Source organism: Anolis sagrei, chromosome Y (assembly GCF_037176765.1).
Source record: "Anolis sagrei isolate rAnoSag1 chromosome Y, rAnoSag1.mat, whole genome shotgun sequence".
NCBI classification, from domain to species: domain Eukaryota; kingdom Metazoa; phylum Chordata; class Lepidosauria; order Squamata; family Dactyloidae; genus Anolis; species Anolis sagrei.
Genome location: NC_090035.1, coordinates 77,119,626 through 77,141,713, shown reverse-complemented (window position 1 = coordinate 77,141,713; position 22,088 = coordinate 77,119,626). Strand labels below are relative to the sequence as shown.

The 22,088-nt window shown below is 42.0% G+C and overlaps 1 protein-coding gene across 2 annotated transcripts in view; it reads left to right on the top strand.

Annotated features, from left to right (window-relative positions):
• LOC132781757 (neutral amino acid transporter B(0)) overlaps positions 1–22,088 on the top strand; it is a 54,941-nt gene that overhangs the window by 20,300 nt on the left and 12,553 nt on the right. For both annotated transcript variants that reach the window (XM_067461285.1, XM_067461286.1), the window contains exons 2-6: positions 8,117–8,159; positions 11,690–11,776; positions 14,386–14,552; positions 16,348–16,581; positions 19,102–19,296. In XM_067461285.1, coding sequence (XP_067317386.1) covers positions 8,117–8,159; positions 11,690–11,776; positions 14,386–14,552; positions 16,348–16,581; positions 19,102–19,296 — 726 coding nt within the window. The remainder of the gene's footprint in view (positions 1–8,116; positions 8,160–11,689; positions 11,777–14,385; positions 14,553–16,347; positions 16,582–19,101; positions 19,297–22,088) is intronic.

Sequence of the window (22,088 nt, the reverse complement as noted above, 5' to 3'; positions counted from 1 at the left end):
AGTTTATTAAAAGCAAATATCCACATCAAGGTAAAGGTTAAGCAATGCAAAGTTCCAAAGACACAGGTGAAATGCAAAATACAGTTCCAAGGATCTTCAGGTAAAAACAAGAAGCACAATCCTTTAGGCAGAAGTCATAACATACTTACTTACTTAGGCGATCCCTCGTTGGACGAGTAAGATGGTCCTCCATCATGGGTTTCCTTGTGGATTCGTAGGTGGCTGTGGAGCCCTATTCTTGACCCGCATCTTCTCCCACAGTGAAGGCATTGGTTTCCAGGTGGAAGGCGGTCCCGGTCGGGGTTGGCTTGATGCGCCTTCCTCCTGGCACGTTTCTCTCTTTCACCCTCCACTCGTGCCTCTTCAAATTCTGCAGCACTGCTAGTCACAGCTGACCTCCAGCTGGAGCGCTCAAGGGCCAGGGCTTCCCAGTTCTCAGTGTCTATGCCAGAGATTTTAAGGTTGGCTTTGAGCCCATCTTTCAATCTCTTTTCCTGCCCACCAACGTTCCTTTTTCCGTTCTTGAATTTGGAGTAGAGCAACTGCTTTGGGAGACGGTGGTCGGGCATCCGGACAATGTGGCCGGCCCAGCGGAGTTGATGGCGGAGGACCATCGCTTTAATGCTGGTGGTCTTTGCTTCTTCCAGTACGCTGACATTTGTCCGCCTGTCTTCCCAAGAGATTTGCAGGATTTTCCGGAGGCAGCGCTGATGGAATTGTTCCAGGAGTTGCATGTGACGCCTGTAGACAGTCCACGTTTCGCAGGCGAAGAGCAGGGTTGGGAGGACAATAGCTTTATCGACAAGCACCTTGGTATCCTTACGGATGTCCCAAACACTCTGCTTCATTCGGAAAAATGCTGCACTCGCAGAGCTCAGGCGGTGTATTTTGATGTAGATGTTGACTTTTGTGGAGAGGGGGCTGCCAAGGGAGCGGAAATGGTCCACATTTTCTAATGTTACACCATTAAGCTGTATCTCTGGCATTGGAGAGGGATTGGCTGGTGACTGCTGGAAGAGCACTTTGGTTTTCTCGATGTTCAGTGACAGGCCAAGCTTCGTGTATGCTTCTGCGAAGGTGTTTAGAGTGGCTTGTAGGTCTTCTTCTGAATGCGCACATACGACATTGTCATCAGCATACTGGAGTTCTATAACAGCTGTTGTTGTAACCTTGGTTTTGGCTTTCAGTCTGCTGAGGTTAAACAGCTTGCCGTCTGTCCAATAGATGATTTCCACTCCGGTGAGAAGCTTCCCATCAACAAGATGAAGTATCATAACAATGAAGATGGAGAATAAAGTTGGGGCAGTAACACATCTCTGTTTGACCCTTGATTCCACCTTAAATGGGTCACTTTGGGAGCCATTGCTGTCCAAGACTGTTGCCATCATGGAGGAACCGCAGGATGTTCACAAATTTGTTAGGGCACCTGATTTTTTGGAGGATGGTCCAGAGAGCGCTGCGATTCACTGTGTCGAATGCCTTTGCAAGGTCGATGAATGAGATATTTACATGACGATTTATAACAGCAGCCAAAATATAATTATGGAGTAGCAACGAAAATAATGTTCTGGTTGGGGGTCACCACCACATGAGGAACTGGATTACGGGGCATTAGGAAGGTTGAGAAACCCTGCAATTAGAAGAGAAGAAGGAAAGACCTGCAGGAACAAATATGCTTCGAAGCTCAGAAGGGTTAATAGGCCACCTGCCAAAGAGTTTGGGGAAATCGACGTGGCGGAAACAAGCTAGCTTTCCACCAAATTGTGGTCGTACTCACTCTGTTTTAGGCTTTATCAAACAGCTGATTTTGTTGACAAGTGTGGGTTTTTTAAGTCTACGGCATAGATGTGTTCTGTGCTTTCGAATCAACTCTGCCTCGTAGTGATCTCCTCTGACCGATTCCTAGATGAGATTTCTTCCTCTTTAGTTGGAAAGAGAGCTCATGGGCCATCCAGTCCAACCCTATTCTGCCAAGAAGCAGGAAAATCACAAAGCACCCCAGACAGAAGACCATCCAGCTTAGAATCATAAAATCCTAGTGTTGGAAGAGAGCTCATGGGCCATCCAGTCCAACCCCATTCTGCCAAGAAGCAGGAAAATTGCATTCAAAGCATCCCCGACAGATGGCCATCCAGCCTCTGTTTAAAAGTTTCCAAAGGAGCCTTCACCATATTCTGAGGCAGAGAGTTCCATTGCTGAACAGTCATCTTGTAGGCCATCCAGTCCAATGCAGGAAAATTGCATTCAAAGCAACCCCGATAGATGGCCATCCAGCCTCTGATTAAAAGTTTCCAAAGAAGGAGCCTCCACCGCACTCCGGGGCAGAGAGTTCCACTGCTGAACAGCTCTCACAGTCAGGAAGTTCTTCCTAATATTCAGATGGAATCTCCTTTCTTGTAGTTCGAAGCCATGGCTCCATTGCGTCCTAAGTCTCCAGGGCAGCAGAAAACAAGCTTGCTCCCTCCTCCCTGTGGCTTCCTCTCACATATTTATACATGGCTACCGTGTCTCCTCTCAACCTTCTCTTCTTCAGGCTAAACATGCCCAGCTTTTTAAGCCGCTCCTCATAGGGCTTGTTCTCCAGACTCTTGATCATTTGAGTCGCCCTCCTCTGGACACATTCCAGCTTAGAGTCAACATCTCTCTTCAATTGTGGACACAATATTCCAGGTGTGGTCCAACCAGGACCCAAATGACCGTCAAAATCTTTTGTTTTGGTTGGCTGATTCAGGTGTTGCTCTTTTGTGGAGTTTTGTTTTGTCGGGCGGCCAACACGGCAACCCCAAATATCTTCCGCAGCTGCAGATAAAACCATGTTGTGTCTGAAATGCACCCAGACTGAAAACACACCTAAGTCAGCAGGGTTTCTCAGCCTTGAGACTCTGAACCAAAGATAAACACAGGCAAGTGTGAACGAGGCCTTTGCTGCTGAAGCTTGCTCGATTGTCCATTGAAGAGCTGTGGTCAGTAGGGAATTTCAGCCAATTTTGCCACCGAGTAACAAGAAATACTTTCTGAAATTCCCTCTTCTATGCAAGTCTTGACTCTGATAGCTCTAACTGTAGTGGAGGCTTTTAAACAGAGGCTGGATGGCCATCTGTCAGGGGTGGTTGGATTGTGCTTTTCCTGTGTGACAGAAAGGGGTTGGACTGCATGGCCTTTGGTTCTCTTCCGACTCAAAGATTCTAATTGGAAGGGTCCTAAAACTGAGCATTTACTATCACCCTATATATATGTGCCTTCAAGCCACTTACTGACCTAGGAAAGGAATATTTGGAGGTAGTTTTGCCCATTCCGTTCTCTAAAATACACCATTCAGCAGCTGAGGTATGTTGCTGGTCTCCCATCTGAGTACTAACCAGGGCTGATCCTGCTTAGCTTCTCAGAATGGATAGGACCTAATGGTTTACGATTGCAGGAGTAAAAACTTCTTTTAACGGTTATGTTGAAGACTAGGACACAGAGCAAAAAAGATTCCACCTGAAAATTAGGAAGAACTTCTTGGTGGTTTGAGCTGTCTGAGAGAGCCCTCAGTGTGAGAAGTGGAATATGCCTGGGAGTCCGGTGACGTGGCCTCCTCTGAAAGTGGAATGGCCATCTGTTGGGAGGGTTTGGATTGTGTCTGTTGGGCGAGTGGACTTATTAACAAAAGACCCTCCTCAGAGTAACCAAATAAAGTTCTTTATACTTCTTTCTTTGAGTAGCTTCCACGCTGGGCTTCTTTCTCATGCAGATAAACAGCTTCGCTCTCACAGAGCCTCCTCTCACACAGGAGCTTCACATAGTACCTTTTTTACACATTGAAGCTTCACACACAATGGCCTTCAACCTGGGGCTTCTCTCACCAAAGCTTCTCACACCAGGCCTACTAATTTTGAGGACTTTCTCCCACTGAGGCCTTCTCACACTGAACGCTCTCCCATACTGGAACTTCTCTCACACTGAGGCCTGCTAACACTGAGGCCTTTCTCTCACAGGCCTTTTCACAATGAAGGCTCTCAGACTGGAACTTCTCTCACACTGAGACGTACTAATACTGAGGTCTACTAACACAGGCCTTTCTCCCACTGAGGGCTCTCCCAGACTGGAACTTCTCTCACACTGAGGCAAACTTAACACTGAGGCCTTTTCACACTGAGGGTTCTCCCAGACTTGAACTTTTCTCACACTGAGGCTTGCTAACACTGAGGCCTTTCTCTCACAGGCCTTTTCACAATGAAGTCGCTCTCAAATTGGAACTTCTTTCACACTGAGGCAAACTAACACTGAGGCCGTTTCACACTGAGGGCTCTCTCAGACTGGAACTTTTCTCACACTAAGGCCTGCTAAACACTGAGGCCTTTCTCCCACTGAGGCCTTTTCACAATGAAGGCTCTCTCAGACTGACACCTCTATCACACTGAGGTGAACTAACACTGAGGCCTATTCATACTGAGGCCTTTCTCCCACTGAGGGCTCTCTCAGACTGGAACTTCTCCCCCACTGAGACCTTCTTGCACTGAAGGCTCTCTCACACTGAGGGCTACTAAGCTACAGACACACCTGCTTATATTGAACTGCAACTTTTGCTGAGTCATTGCATCCATTTAATCCTTTCAGTGTTTGACTCACATGTTGGTAATTAAAAATACCTAGTTAATTTTAAATATTTCTGACAGTGTCTTCTTGCAAAACAATGGAGGTAGGACTGGATGACTCTTGGGGGTCTCTTCCAACTGTAGCATCCTATGAGTTTAATGAGGTAACCAGCAATATGGGGGGGGGGGGTGTTAGTCAAAGTAAACATTGCTCTCCCCCCCCCCCCAGCTACATGCCTGCCTCAGTGTGAGAGAAGTTCCAGTCTGCGAGAGCCCTCAGTGTGAGAAAGGCCTCAGTGGGAGAAAAGTTCCAGTCTGAGAGATCCCTCAGTGTGAAAAGGCCTCAGTGTTAGTTTGCCTCGGTGTGAGAGAAGTTCCAGTATGAGAGCCCTCAGTGGGAGAAAGGCCTCAGTGTTAGTTTGCCTCGGTGTGAGAGAAGTTCCAGTCTGAAAGAGCCCTCAGTGGGAGAAAGGCCTCAGTGTTAGTTTGCCTCGGTGTGAGAGAAGTTCCAGTCTGAAAGAGCCCTCAGTGGGAGAAAGGCCTCAGTGTTAGTTTGCCTCGGTGTGAGAGAAGTTCCAGTCTGAGAGATCCCTCAGTGTGAAAAGGCCTCAGTGTTAGTTTGCCTCGGTGTGAGAGAAGTTCCAGTATGAGAGCCCTCAGTGGGAGAAAGGCCTCAGTGTTAGTTTGCCTCGGTGTGAGAGAAGTTCCAGTCTGAGAGAGCCTTCAGTGGGAGAAAGGCCTCAGTGTTAGTTTGCCTCGGTGTGAGAGAAGTTCCAGTCTGAGAGAGCCCTCAGTGGGAAAAAGGCCTCAGTGTTAGTTTGCCTCGGTGTGAGAGAAGTTCCAGTCTGAGAGAGTTGGCAACCTTCTTCCTGGGGGAATAAAGCTCCTCTCTGGGTGGGAGCCAGACGGTCACTTGCCGTCTGCAAAGCTGAGGCTCTAATCTTGTTTGTGCTGCCCGATCCACCCCCTGAATGGGATGAAAAAGGGGGAATTAGGGCCGGGGAAAAGCCCTACAAGCCAAGGGTAAGCCCGTGATACCTAATCTTGCCAGGAGTTCGGCCGGCGGAGAAAGTTATTCTTGGCCGAGGCTCGAGTGTCTTCTAGAATAGTGGTTCCCAACCTTTTTTTGGATACGGAACCCTTGGTTTTCCACGGATCCCTAACTCTTTCCCCGATTAGTTGCATCCAAATATACCTGTACTTGAAATAAATGTGCTTATGTATCCTCCCAATAATAATAAAGAGATTAAATTAATATAACAATAATAGAGTAAAATAATATATGTAATAATAATAAGAGTAAAATAATGTAAATGTAATAATAACAGTAATAATAGAGTAAAAATGTAATAAGAACAATAATAGAGTAAAATAATGCAAATAATAAAAATAATAAATAGAGTAAAAATAGATGTAATTATAATAGAGAAAAATAATGTAAATGTAATAAGAACAATAATAGAGTAAAATAATACAAATAATAAAAATAATAGTAAATAAATGTAATAATAGAGAAAAATAATGTAAATGTAATAATAACAGTAATAATTGAGAAAAATAATATAATAAGAACAATAATAGAGTAAAATAATACATATAATAAATAGAGCAAAATAATAAATGTAATAATAATAAATAGAATAAAATAATAAATGTAATACTAACAATAATAAATAGGGTAAAATAATAAGTATAATAAAATAATGATAAAAGGAATGTAAATGTAATAATAACAGTAATAATAGAGTAAAATAATGTAAATATAATAAGAACAATAATAGTGTAAAATAATAAAAATAATAAATAGAGTAAAATAATAAATGTAATAATAATAGAGAAAAATAATGTAAATGTAATAATAACAGTAATAAGAGTAAAAAATGTAATAAGAGCAATAATAGAGTAAAATAATACAAATAATAATAAATAGAGTAAAATAATAAGTATAATAAAATAATGATAAAAAGTATAATAATGTAAATATAATAATAACAGTAATAATAGAGTAAAGTATAAAAATGTAATAAACAATAATAGAGTAAAATAATACAAATAATAATAAATAGAGTAAAATAATAAATGTAATACTAACAATAATAAATAGTGTAAAATAATAAGTATAATAAAATAATGATAAAAAAGTAAAATAATTTAAATGTAATAATTACAGTAATAATAGAGTAAAATAAAAATGCAATAAGAACAATAATAAATAGAATAAAATAATAAATGTAATAATAGAGTAAAATAGTAAGTATAATAAAATAATGATAAAAGAGTAAAATAATGTAAATGTAATAATAACAGTAATAAGATAGTAAAATAAAAATGTAATAAGAACAATAATAGAGTAAAATAATACAAATAATAATAATAAATGGAGTAAAATAATAAATGTAACAATAGAGAAGAATAATGTAAATGTAATAACAATAATAGAGAAAAAATAACTATTAAGAATAATAGAGTAAAATAATACATATAATAATAGAGTAAAATAATAAATGTAATAATAGAGTAAAATAATACAAATAATAATAATAAATGGAGTAAAATAATAAATATAATAATAGAGAAAAATAATAACTAATAAGAGCAATAATAGAGTAAAATAATAAATGTAATAACAATAATAGAGTAGAATAATGTAATAATAGAGTAAAATAATAAGTATAATAAAATAATAATAACAGAGTAAAATAATGCAAATGTAATAATGATAATAATAAATAGAGTAAAATAATAAATAACCTTAACTTGAGTATAAGCCTCGTATTTAGGATCATTTTACACTCATTCAAGTGTGTCTCCCAATTTCTACTGTAACGTCTGAGTAAATTTTCCTCTTGGTGTTTTAGATAGCGTCCTAATGTCCCAAATGTCTTCTATCTCAAACAAATGTAGAAGAAAGAAATTTGAAATCAGCATGGAAAAATATTGAAATGTGTAACCATTAAGCGCTAGTACTTGCTATCCAATACCATTGGGTCCATTCACTCAATGCATATTTCTAGTTTCGTGGCACTATTTTCTGTAATCCTGGGGTTTGCAACTGGAGGAGTTATTCCGAGTCCTTAGCCATAGATTCCCAATATTAACCAAAATGCAAAACCCAGAATTGCGTAGGATGTAGGCGATTATAATCGAATCAAAGGGCCAAGCCGTTGGATGTTTGCATGATGCCCAAAATAGCCATTTGTTTGTGATGAGGATGATTAAGCAAAGTTCCCATAAACTGGGGAAAAGAGATGTTTATAAATGAGAAAAACCAGCATGAAAACAACTACTTTTTGACAAGTTAGATCTCTTATTGATTCTATTTATCTGTTGCTTGCATGAGTGAATCCCAGGCCCACTTTGCTGTTCTCAACATGGGAAAAAATAAAGAAAATGGAAATAAATAATATGCCACATGCTTCCAGGGCCTCTTCTCCTCTTTATTGCAGCTGCGTTTGATTGATAATGAATGGAAGATCTGGCTTTGATTAAGAGTAAAAACTTTCTCTGAACTTCTGTTTTGCTTTCTCTTCTTTTTACAGGAACATCTTCCCTGCCAACCTGGTCTCAGCTGCATTCCGATCGGTGAGTTGAAAACTCTCTCTCTCTCTCTCTCTCTCTCTATATATATATATATATATAGTGTGTGTATGTATATATATACAGTTTTATGAGGGAATTAGGATGAATGAGAAAAGGACATCCTGTGACTCAGACGTTTTAACGCAGTCACTGGTTTCTGAGTAGGATCATAGTAGAGCTTCACACAAAATGACCTTCAACCTGGGGCTTCTCTCACAGAATCTTCTCATACTGAGGTCTACTGAGGGCTGAATTCAAAGTGCTGGCGTTGGCCTTTAAAGCCCTAAACGGTTCCGGCCCAAGCTACCTATCTGACCGCATCTCTGCCTATGAACCCACCAGGAGTTTGAGATCTTCCGGGGAGACCCTGCTCTCGATCCCGCCTGCTTCTCAAGCTCGGCTGGCGGGGACGAGAGATAGGGCCTTCTCGGTGGTGGCTCCTCGGCTGTGGAACGCCCTTCCTACGGACATTAGACTAGCACCATCTCTAATGGTATTCCGCAAAAAGGTGAAGACCTGGATGTTTGTGCAGGCGTTTGAGTAATTTAGTGCATTCTGGTAATGGAATATAGGAATGGAACAATGGACGACGAACCTGGACTACGCTTGGATGATGAGAAGATTGGGTACGGTTGTTTTTTGTAATAATTGTGCATTGTAATTGCTTATTGGTAATTTATGGACAATGTGTTAAGTCAATTGTTATATGTTGTATGGAACCACTGCTGTTTCTACTGTTTTTACTGTTTGTGAACCGCCGTGAGTCGCCTTCGGGCTTGAGATACAGCGGTATATAAGCAAAGTAAATAAATAATAAATAAATACCTCACACTGAGGCCTTCTCACACTGAGAGCTCTCTCTGATGCCTCTTTCACACTGAGGTGAACTAACACTGAGGCCTTTCTCCCACTGAGGCCTTCTCACACTGAGGGCTCTCTCTGATGCCTCTCTCACACTGAGGTGAACTAATACTGAGGCCTTTCTCCCATTGAGGCCTTCTCACACTGAGAGCTCTCTCTGATGCCTCTCTAACACTGAGGTGAACTAATACTGAGGCCTACCTCACACTGAGGCCTTTCTCCCACTGAGGCCTTCTCACACTGAGAGCTCTCTCTGATGCCTCTCTAACACTGAGGTGAACTAATACTGAGGTCTACCTCACACTGAGGCCTTCTCACACGGAGTCCTTCTCACACAGAGGGCTGTCTCAGACTGATGCCTACCTCACTCTGAGGCGAACTAACACTGAGGCCTACCTCCCACTGAGGCCTTCTCACACTGAGGGCTCTTTCAGACCGAGAGCTACTAAACTACAGGCACACCTGCTTATATTGTAATAATATATATATTAGTAATAATATATATAATATCATATTATTAGTAGTATTATATTGCATTTAATAATATAATATTAGTATTAATACTATATTATTAAATATTATATTATAGTATTATATTATTAAATATAATAAGTGATGTGTTTCTCTGTGATGTCACTGGAGAAGGAAGGAGAAAAAGAAAGGAGGAGAAGGGAGGGAAAAGGAAGGAAGAGAAAGGAAGGGAAAATGATATTATATTGTAATATTGTTAGTAGTAATAATTATAATATAATAATATAATGTAATATAATAATATAATGTAATATATATATATATAATATCATATTATCATTAGTATTATATTCCATTATATTGCATTTAATAATATAATATTATTAAATATTATATTATTATATTATTATTATATTATTCACTGGGAAAGAAAGATATGGAGAAGGAAGGGGAAAAAGAAAGGGAAGGAGAAGGGAGGGAAAAGGAAGGAAGAGAAAGAAGGGAAAATTATATTATATTGTAATATTGTTAGTAATAATAATATAATAATAATATAATGTAATGTAATATAATAGTATAATGTATAATAATATTAGTAATATATATATATATAATATCATATTATCATTAGTATTATATTGTATTAAATAATATAATTAATATTATTAAATATTGTATTATTATATTATTCACTGGGAAAGAAAGATATGGAGAAGGAAGGAGAAAAAGAAAGGGAAGGAGAAGGGAGGGAAAAGGAAGGAAGAGAAAGAAGGGAAAATTATATTATATTGTAATATTGTTAGTAATAATAATATAATGTAATATAATAATATAATGTATAATATATATATATAATATCATATTATCATTAGTATTATATTGCATTATATTGCATTTAATAATATAATATAATTAAATATTATATTATTATTATATTATTCACTGGGAAAGAAAGATATGGAGAAGGAAGGAGAAAAAGAAAGGAAAGGAGAAGGGAGGGAAAAGGAAGGAAGAGAAAGGAAGGGAAAATGATGGGAGGTCAGAAAGAGAAAGGTGGGCAGCAATCCCAATGATATCTGGTCAACGCTGGGTATATATTTACTACTGATATACCCAAATTGGAGATATTGCCTGTCCTTGCAGCTGGCCTCCTGGGTGTTTTCCATTGTGTGACCCTGAGAAACCTGTAACTGGAGCTGCAGGGTGGAGCGAAAGGCTTTGGACTCAACCGGGGCACCTTTAGCATTCCAAGAAATGCAGATGTTCTCCCTCCTTGAAGATCAAAACGAGTTTTCCTCTTGACCACTAGCATCTGTTTATTCCTATCCACCTGCTTTTTGAAATCCCTCTTTCTTGCCCTTGTTGTCCAAAAGACTTATTTATCCTCTGGTTACAAAACCAGATCCGAACATAGTTAATGTTTTCTTACCTTTGTGTTTTCTTGTGATTAATTGGGTTTTTTTGTGTGTGTGTGTGCCGCGTTAATCTTCTTGAGGGCTTAGACAAAGCCAACGTGGCTTAATTTTTAATAGCCTTGTTCCATGAACAAAGGCGGCTCCGAGGAAAGCGGAGGAGAGAGCCAAACAAGGTCTCGTTTCGCCTGCCTTTAATCGACCCATTTTGAAATCTTTGCTTTGACTTTGTATTCCATAACCTCCGACATTTCGCAGACGAAAAACTCTGGCCAAAGCACCATCAGAAGGCGGGCAAGATGGCAGAAAGGCATCAGTAAGGAAGAACACAGTGCTGCGGTTTGCTTTTGCTTGAGCCTGTTGGGAAGTTAATTGAGTGCAAATTCTCTTGTTTACAGCAATTGAAACAAACTAAGGGCAAAGTGGGAGGTAGAGAGAGAAACTGGGACATACTGAAAGCAATTGTTGTACTCCAGGGCTGGGAACACCTCTGTGCTTAACACCACACTCCAGTCCAAGTAAAATCAGCAAAGTAGTTTATTAAAGAATGAATATATATAAACAGTTCAGCAGAATAATGTAAAAAACCAAAGTCTAAATGTAAGAAATCGTCCACAAAATTTCTTGGGTAGCATCAAGACCAGGAATACAAAGGCAGAATAAATCCAAAACACAAGATTCAGAAACTAGATTGTTGTAGGTTTTTTTCGGGCTATATGGCCATGTTCTAGAGGCATTCTCTCCTGACGTTTTGCCTGCGTTTTCCTCTTTGTGTCCCTTTTTCCGCAGTACACAACCACTTACAGGCCGCTGATAATTAAGAAGAATATAACGGAGGAAGTGGGTGTCATCAACGAAACCTCCATAGAGGTCAAGGTAAGGAGAAAGAGATCTTTGGGTGCATTGGATTGCAAAAATGAGGATGTTGGGGTGTGCCGTTACACCCAGACACTATGAAGTTAAAACTAAGATGTGCTTCTCTCTTTATCCGGGTGAACTGCGGTGTTTTACTTAGAAACTGGAGGCCACTCCAGGTTTGAACATCAAACAGAATATTTATTTCTCAAAGTCCTTGACAGACTTGGCACAGCTTGATGAAGTTACAAACACAAACAGTCAACTTGTGAAACCATATAGATGTTCTTTCCTTCCCTTTTCCTTTAGCTGCTGAGTTAATTTTCCCCAACGGTAGAAAAATCCTGGGATCTTTTTACCCTAACCCTGAACTGCTATCTTTTAGAAAGAGTAAATCTTCCCCTATCCAAGCTCAAGGTTAGTCTGGGGATGAAATAATTGAGCCTCTCCCAATGGCAGAGAAATCCTGAGATATTCCCTGCCCTAGCGCTGAGCTGCTATCTTTTCGAAAGAGCAGGTCTTCCCCTATCTGAGCTCAGCACCAGTTTCCAAGGCAAGAGGGTAACCTTACTCACGATGGCCTGTCTGAGCTGCCTAGCTTGACCACAAGCACATCTGAGGCTTTTTCTATACTGAGGAAGGTAGGAGAGCCTTTCTGCCATGAAGGATGACACAATACAAACCCTCCCAGCAGATGGCCATCCAGCCTTTGTTTCAAAACGTCCAGAGAAGGAGACTCCCATCAGACTGTTTACATTTTCCCTTCCTAAAAAGCACTTGCTGGGCCTTTGTGTTCCTGTGGTCCAGGGAGTTGTCGCGGAAGGAAACAATACCGACACTGCCTGTGGGTGAGGCGAGGGCATGTGCCCTTATGCCTCAATCGGTGGTGCTACAAACAGAAAAGGAGAGTAAAAGGGAGTGAGTGAACGCATGGGTCTGCGGTAGGTTCCGTCTTTCAACATTTGCAGTATTATTTATTTATTTACGACATTTATATGCTGCTGTTCTCACCCCGAAGGAGACTCAGAGCGACTTACAAAATATATATACATACAATATATTAGTATTATTAGTACAATATCAGTATTATATATTATTACTAGCCGTCCCCTGCCACGCGTTGCTGTGGCTCACATGGGGGTTCTGTGTGGGAGGTTTGGCCCAGTTCTATTGTGGGCCAAACCAGTGATCTCTGGATGTAGGTGGACTACAACTCCAAAACCAAAGGACACTACCCACCAAACCCTTCCAGTATTTTCTGTTGGTCATGGGAGAACTGTGTGCCAAGTTTGGTTCAATTCCATCCTTGGTGGGGTTCAGAATGCTCTTTGATTGTAGGTAAACTATAAATCCCAGCAACTACAACTCCCAAATGTCAAGTCTCTATTTTCCCAAACTCCACCAGTGTTCCCATTTGGACATATTGAGTATTTGTGCCAAGCTTGGTCCAGATTCATCTTTGTTTGAGTCCACAGTGCTCTCTGGATAGAGGTGAACTACAACTCCCAAACTCAAGGTCAATGCCCACCAAACCCTTCTAGTGTTTTCTGTTGGTCATGGGAGAACTGTGTGCCAAGTTTGGTTCAATTCCATCCTTAGTGGGGTTCAGAATGCTCTTTGATTGTAGGTGAACTATAAATCCCAGCAATTACAACTCCCAAATGAAAACATCAAAATTTTATCAAAATGATAAAATTAAAATTTTTCAAAATGAAATCAAAATTGTAGAGTTTGGTCCAGACCCATCACTGTTTTGAGTCCACAGTGTTCTCTGGATGTAGGTGAACTACAACTCCCAAACTCAAGGTCCAAGCCCACCAAATCCTTCCAGTATTTTCTGTTGGTCATGGGAGAACTGTGTGCCAAGTTTGGTTCAATTCCATCATTGGTGGAGTTCAGAATGCTCTTTGATTGTAGATGAACTATAAATCCCAGCAACTACAACTCCCAAATGACATAATCTTTTTTGAGTGAAGAACGTACATTGGGTTGTTAGGTGTCTTGTGTCCAAATTTGGTGTCAATTCCCCCAGTGGTTTTTGAGTTCTGATGGTAGCATGAACTAACATTACATTTTTATTTATATAGATTAGCATAGTACAATATCAGTATTATATATTATTATATTGTACTATACCGTTATATTGTAATGTTGTTGTTCATTCGTTCAGTCGTCTCCGACTCTTCGTGACCTCATGGACCAGCCCACGCCAGAGCTCCCTGTCGGCCGTCACCACCCCCAGCTCCTTCAAGGTCAGTCCAGTAGCATTGTAGTCATGCCGGCCACATGACCTTGGAGGTGTCTATGGACAATAACGGCTCTTCAGCTTAGAAATGGAGATGAGCACCACACCCCAGAGTCAGACATGACTGGACTTAATATCAGGGGACAACCTGATACCTTTACCTTTACCTACATGTAGCATAAAATATGAAAGTAGGGTTTTCCATTTGGGTGAGAGATCATTTCACTTGCTGTTTCCCTTCTTGAAAGACCCACCTCTAAATTGCTCTTCTCCCTGGAAAGAAACTGAATTTGGGAGAAGCATGTTTGTGTGTGCTTGTGCAGAGCCCTCTTAAGGGGAGACTTGTGTGTGTAGACAACTCACCTCTCACTTCCTGTTCCTTCAGATCCCGTTGGGCAAAGAGGTGGAAGGGATGAACATCTTGGGCCTGGTGGTCTTCGCCATCGTCTTTGGGATCGCTTTGAGGAAACTCGGGCCCGAAGGAGAGAACCTGATCAAGTTCTTCAACTCCTTCAACGAGGCCACCATGATCTTGGTCACCTGGATCATGTGGTAAGGAGTCCCTCTGGTCCCATTTGAGAAATCATATAAGACTCTTGGAGGAAAAGGCAGGAAGAGAGCAGGTTGCTGGAAACCTGGATCAGCAATTGCAGCCATGTGGACCTTGAAGCACATTTGTGTTACCCACGAAACCTCGGTGTGATTTGCGTTGCTGTGGCCAACCTTTCCTCTTCCTCTCCTTTCTTTCTCTCATTCCTTCCCTCCCTCTTTTTCTTTCCCTTCTTTCTTCCTTCTCTACCTGTTTCTTTTCTCACTTCCTTTGCTCTTTGGTTCCATCCTTTCTTTCCTCTTTCCTTCCCTCCCTCCCTCTCTCTTTCATTCCTTCTCTCCTTCCCTCCCTCTTTCACTTTTTTATTTCATCCCCTCCCTTCCTTCTCTGGCCTTCTTTCCTTCTTTCGCTCCTTCCTTCCTTCTTTCCTTTCTTCTTTTTCTCTTTCTCTCCCTTCCTTCTCTCCTTCCGTCTTTACCTTTACTTCTCTCCTTCCTTCCCTCTTTCACTTTTTTATTTCATTCCCTCTCTCCTTCCTTCCTTCTCTACCCTTCTTTCTTTCCTTCTTTCTCTCCTTCCTTTCTTCTTTCCCTCTTTCTCTCCTTCCTTCCTTCCTTCCTTCCGTCTTTACCTTTCCTTCTTTCCTTCTCTCCTTCCTTCGCTCTTTCACTTTTTTATTTCATTCCCTCCCTCCTTCTCTCCTACCTTCCTTCTCTGCCCTTCTTTCCTTCTTTCGCTCCTTCCTTCCTTCTTTCCTTTCTTCTTTTCCTCTTTCTGTCGCTTCCTTCTCTCCTTCCGTCTTTACCTTTCCTTCTTTCCTTCTCTCCTTCCTTCCCTCTTTCACTTTTTTATTTCATTCCCTCCCTCCTTCTCTCCTTCCTTCCTTCTCTGCCCTTCCTTCCTTCCTTCTCTACCCTTCTTTCTTTCCTTTCTCTCCTTCCCTCCTTCTTTCCTTTCTTCTTTCCCTCTTTCTCTCCTTCCTTCTCTACTTCCTTTCTTCTTTACCTTTCTTTCCTTCTTTATCTCCTTCCCTCCTTCTTTCTCTCCTTCCTTCCTTCTCTACCCATCTTTCTTTCCTTCTCTCTTTCCCTCCCTCCTTCTCTACCCTTCTTTCTTTCCTTCTTTCTCTCCTTCCCTCCTTCTTTCCCTTCTTCTCTCCCTCCTTCTCTCCTTCCTTCCTCTCTACCCATCTTTCCTCCTTCCTTCCTTCCTTCCTTCTTTCTTTCTGTGTATGTGTTTTGTGTGTGTATATGCATATATGTGTATATATGTGTGTGTGTTTGTGTGTATATATGTGTGTGTGTATATATAAATCTGGTTTTGCGCATGCATTGTAATTTGTTTTGGGTTTTTTGGCTTTTTAAGTCCCTTCTGCTGTGTTTTATGAGTGATGTAAGTAAGTAAAGTTTATTATTACGGTTGATGACCAGATCACAGCATGGGGACCCAGTCCCATACATTGCAATGCATTTTTTGTTTTTTGGCTTTTTAAGTCCCTTCTGCTGTGTTTTTCCATGTTTTTATGAGTGATGGTCACTTGTTGGCCTTATGGGTGTCTTGTGTCCAAATTTGGTGTCAATTCGTCCAGTGGTTTTTGAGTAACTCAGGCATGGACAAACTTTGGCCCTCCCATAGGCTGTTAGGAATTGTGGAAGTTGACTTCCAAAACACCTGGAGGGCCAAAGTTTGCCCATGCCTGTTGTAACTGCTTAGCCTGGACAAAGAGGACTTTCTGTCACCTCTCGTTGGCTCTCTCTGTATCTCATTCACTCATTCTTCCTTCCCTTCTCCTTGCAGGTACGCCCCGGTGGGTATCATGTTCCTGGTGGCTGGCAAGATTGTGGAGATGGAGGACGTGGGCCTGCTGTTTGCCAGCCTGGGCAAGTACATCTGCTGCTGCCTGGTGGGCCACGCCATCCACGGGCTTCTCCTCCTCCCCGCCATCTACTTCGTCTTCACTCGCAGGAACCCCTACCGGTTCCTATGGGGTATCTTCACCGCCTTGGCCACCGCCTTCGGCACCTCCTCCAGGTATCTATGAAGTGACTGCAGTGGTTTGGTTGCAGGAAGTCCCAAGATACAGTTCCTTGAGTCTACTGCGCCATCGAATCTAATGTGCACCTCATAGAATCAGAATCCTAGAGTTGGAAGAGACCTCGAGGGCCATCCAGTCCAACCCCTTTCTGCCAAGGAGCAGGAAAACCATATTCAAAGCTCCCTTAACAGATGGCCATCCAGTCTCTGTTTCAAAGCCTTCAAAGAAGGAGCCTCCACCACACTCTGCGGCAGAGAGTTCCACTGCTGAACAGCTCTCACAGTCATGAAGTGCTTCCTAATGTCAGTCCAACCCCTTTCTGCCAAGGAGCAGGAAAACCATATTCAAAGCCCCCTTGACAGATGGCCACCCAGCCTCTGCTTCAAAGCCTCCAAAGAAGGAGCCTCCACCACACTCCGGGGCAGAGAGTTCCACTGCTGAACCAGCTCTCACAGTCAGGAAGTGCTTCCTAATGTCAGTCCAACCCCTTTCTGCCAAGGAGCAGGAAAAAACATATTCAAATCCCCCTTGACAGTTGGCCACCCAGCCTCTGTTTCAAAGCCTTCAAAGAAGGAGCCTCCACCACACTCTGTGGCAGAGAGTTCCACTGCTGAACAGCTCTCATTAGTCATGAAGTGCTTCCTAATGTCAGTCCAACCCCTTTCTGCCAAGGAGCAGGAAAACCATATTCAAAGCCCCCTTGACAGATGGCCACCCAGGCTCTGCTTCAAAGCCTCCAAAGAAGGAGCCTCCACCACACTCCGGGGCAGAGAGTTCCACTGCTGAACAGCTCTCATGGTCAGGAAGTTCTTCCTAATGTTCAGATGGAACCTCATTTTTTAAAACCCTGAAACCAAGAAAGGTACCGTATATACTCGAGTATAAGCCGACCCGAATATAAGCTGAGGCACCTAATTTTACCGCAAAAAACTGGGGAAATTGATTGACTCGAATATAAGCCGAAGGTGGGAAATGCAGCGTTTACGAGTCAATTTCTAAATAAAAATAGAGACCAATAAAATTACATTAATTGAGGCGTTGGTTAAGTGCTTTTGAATATTTACATAAAACTGTAATTCAAGATAAGACTGTCCAACTCTGATTCAACCATTATTCTAACTTTCTTCAATGTAAATATGCTTACGTATCCTTCCAATAATAATAAATAGACTAAAATAATAATAATGGTAATAATAATAATAGAGTAAAATAATAAATGTAACAATAATAAATAGAGTAAAATAATAAATGTAATAACAGCAATAATAAAGTAAAACAACAACAATAATGATAACAAAAACAACCAAGTAAAATAATAAATAACCTTGACTTGAGTATAAGCCGGGGGGAGACTTTTTCAGCCTAAAAAAAGGACTGAAAAACTATGCTTATGTTGTGGCTCAGCAGTTTGACTCTGAGTCTGAAGCTGAGCATTGTGGGTCTTGTGAGCCAGAGTTCCCTGATGAGGAGGAGGATGATGGGTTACAGATTTCTCTTCGTGTCTCAGACAGGATTGACGGTGAAGCTGCAGTAGGGGAAACAGCAAGTCAATTCTCAGGAGAAAAGAGTGTCAGTGAGACTAATAATGGGTGTTAATTCCCACACGGCCAGGTGGAGATGTCTTCGCCTCCTTTGCCTCCCCACGGTGATCCAGCCCAGCAGCTGGTATACCAAGATAAGGGGTTAGAGAGCCTTGAAGATAATGAATTAATGAGCAGGCAGGATCGCCTGCAATTAAGGGTCTGGAGAAGTTCTCGCTTAGCTAGTAAACGAGAAGCCAAGTCGGCCAAAGGTCATCGCAATGCGTTCATGACTGCAAAGGGTATTTAGCCTTCTGGCTGACAAACAGGCGTTGTCAGTTCAACATTGCTCTTTCCATGCAAACTTCTATGGATTAACTTGGCTTTAAGCAGCATGCTTCTGGCTTCCTGATTCTGGGATTTTAGGCCTTTTTTTCAACTATTTTACCATGGACTCTTGTTTGACCAGTGCTTAAAGGATTATGCTTCATGTTTTTGTCTTTGGATCTTGGGAACTGTGTCTTTACATTTACGCCTGTGACCTGCCTATGGAACTCTTACAATTGTGATATTATGATTTGATTTTGCACCTATGCTGCAGAATGAATCCACTTTAACTACCTTGGTTCAATGCAATGGTATCATATCAATGCAATGGTATCATAGGCGCTGTAGTTTTACGAGGCCTTGAGTTGTCTTTGCCAAAGAGTTGTCGCCTCTCCAAACTACAAATCCCAGGATTGTATAGCATTGAGCCATGATAATGAAATTTGCTATGACGTCCGCCAGGTGCAGTTCCAGAAGCAGCTTCCCCTTTTGTTTTTGGCTCTTAAGCACTAAGATTACTGTATGATGCAAATCTAATGCGCACCCTAATTTTGGCGAGGTAATTTAGCCAAAAAAGGTGAGCATTAGATTCGAGTAAATGCAGTATCTTCCAATAATGTGTTGGTTGGTTCTCGAAGTTAAGCCTCATTTTCCTCCTCTGTCTTTCAGTTCGGCCACGTTGCCACTAATGATGAAGTGCGTGGAGGAGAAGAACGGCGTCTCGAAGCACATCAGCCGCTTCATCCTGCCCATCGGGGCCACGGTCAACATGGACGGGGCGGCCCTCTTCCAGTGCGTGGCCGCCGTCTTCATCGCACAGCTCAACAACTTCCCCCTCAACTTCATCCAAGTCATCACCATCTTGTGAGTATTTACGTTAGGGATCAGAGCCAAACGCTGATTGTTTCTGAATTGTTTCTTGATGCCGCAAGTCTTGAACCCAATTGCAGGGAACCTAGTAGAGAGAACTGTGACTGTTGTTGTTGTTACACTATGTTTTTGTTTTTGCAGGAGGGTTATCCTACAGCACATTTTGCACTAGTTTTTCAATGAGTATCTCGTAAAGGGCGCTTCCTCACAGCCACACAATCTTCCTCCTGCAGCTCATGAAGCAAGAACACACTCCAAACTTTCTCTTTGTCTGCTTCACTCTGCTTTTCTGCAAATACCTGCATAGCTGAAAAGTCTGAAAAATGTAACAGTATCCAAAAGTCCCAGGCTCAGCCAGCTCCTTGGGCGTACACGAACCAATCAGCTTCATGCATCTTATTTTACTGTTGGCACGCACATATTAACTGATTTCTTACCTGTGCCGACAGTCTGTAGCCCCTTTTATAACTTCTCAGGAACCATAGAGTGAAGGAAGCTGCATACCAGACTTACTTACTTAGGCGATCCTTCGTTGGACGAGTAGGATAGTCTTCCATGATCTGTATTCTTGTGGGTCCGTATGTGACTGTGGAGCCCTATTCTTGACCTGCATCTTCTCCCACAGTGAGTGCATCAGTTTCCAGGTGGAAGGCAGTCTCGGTCGGGGTTGGCTTGACGCGCCTTCCTCCTGGCACGTTTCTCTCTTTCACCCTCCAGTCGTGCCTCTTCAAATTCTGCAGCACTGCTGGTCACAGCTGACCTCCAGCTGGAGCTCTCAAGGGCCAGGGCTTCCCAGTTCTGTTTTCCGTTCTTGAGTTCGGAGTAGAGCAACTGCTTTGGGAGACGGTGGTCGGGCATCCGGACAACGTGGCCGGTCCAGCGGAGCTGATGGCGGAGGACCATTGCTTCAATGCTGGTGGTCTTTGCTTCTTCCAGAATGCTGATGTTTGTCCGCTTGTCTTCCCAAGAGATTTGCAGGATTTTTCGGAGGCAGCGCTGATGGAATGGTTCCAGGAGTTGCATGTGACGTCTGTAGACAGTCCATGTTTTGCAGGCGTATAGCAGGGTTGGGAGGGGAATAGCTTTATAGACAAGTACCTTGGTATCCCTATAGATGTCCTCTAACACTCTGCTTCATTTGGAAAAATGCTGAACTTGCAGAGCTCAGGCGGTGTTGTATTTCAGTGTCAATGTTGACTTTTGTGGAGAGATAGCTGCCAAGGGAGAGGAAATGGTCCACATTTTCTAGTGTTACACCATTAAGCTGTATCTCTGGCATTGGAGAGGGGTTGGCTGGTGACTGATGGAAGAGCACTTTGGTTTTCCCGATGTTCAATGACAGGCTGAGCTTCTCGTATGCTTCTGCGATTGTGTTTAGAGTGGCTTGTAGGTCTTCTTCTGAATGTGCACAGATGATGTTGCCATCAGCATACTGGGGTTCTATAACAGATGTTGTTGTGGCCTTGTAGATCTTCGTCTGAATGCGCACAGACGATGTTGTCATCAGCATACTGGAGTTCTATAACAGACGTTGTTGTAACCTTGGTTTTGGCTTTCAGTCTGCTGAGGTTAAGCAGCTTGCCATCTGTCCGATAGATGATTTCCACTCCGATGGGAAGCTTCCCATCAACAAGGTGAAGTATCATAGTGATGAAGATACTACTACTAATACTAATACTACTACTACTAATAATAATAGGAACACAATAACGGTCGTGTTAAAAGACCAAAGATGGATCGTCAATGTTGCAATCCCAGGTGACAACAGAATTGACAAGAAGCAACTGGAAAAGCTTACACAATACGAGGATATTAAGGTCGAACTGCAAAGACTGGCACAAGTCCGTCAATGTGGTCCCGGTGGCGATCGGCACACTGGGTGCAGTGCCTAAAGACCTTGGCCTGCACTTAAAAACAATTGGCACTGACAAAATTACCACCTGTCAGCTGCAAAAGGCCAGCCTCCTTGGATCTGCACACATTATTCGCCGATACATCACACGGGGGTGGCCACGGCCAACACAGAACTCTGGCCTGGGCTGGTCCATCAGGTCATGAAGAATTGGAAGTGGCCGAACAAATAAACAACAAAGTACTTTTATTCATTTTTTATTTCCCATCTTTTCTATACTTGTGGGGATTAGTTGACCATTGATATCATACAAATATTTGAGGCTTTTATCTTTCAGTTGGAATATTTTTCTGCTCAGTATTTGAATATCTCGGTCTTTGCAAACTACATGAACCACTGGAAGAGCATCTTTTTCCCTGATAATTTGCTTAATCTCTAGTCTAATCCCATGTGCTCTCACTTAGAAATAAAACTCCTCATTCTATTCCGTTAAGCAATTCCTAGCAGCATGGCTAATATAACTAATATGAGGTTGGACAACATGTGGAAAGCCATATGATTCTAACCCGTGGTCTCACATCGCGTAGATGTCTCTGTGGCATAAAATTAATTCCTCTCCCATGACATAGCATCCCTTAGGAAAGGAAGATTGTTGTTGAGACTCAGGAAATCTACAATTATTATTATTATTATTATTATTATTATTATTATTATTGGGGTATTGTGTGGTTTCTGGGCTTGAATGGGTTGTTGTAGGTATTTCGGGCTGTCTGGCCATGTTCTGGAAGCATTCTCTCCTGACGTTTTGCCTGCATTTATGGCAGGCATCCCCAGAGGTTGTGAGGTCTGTTAGAAACTTGGAAAATGGGGTTTATATGTCTGTGGAAAGTCCAGGGTGGGAGAAAGAACTCTAGTCTGTTGCAGCTAGGTGTTA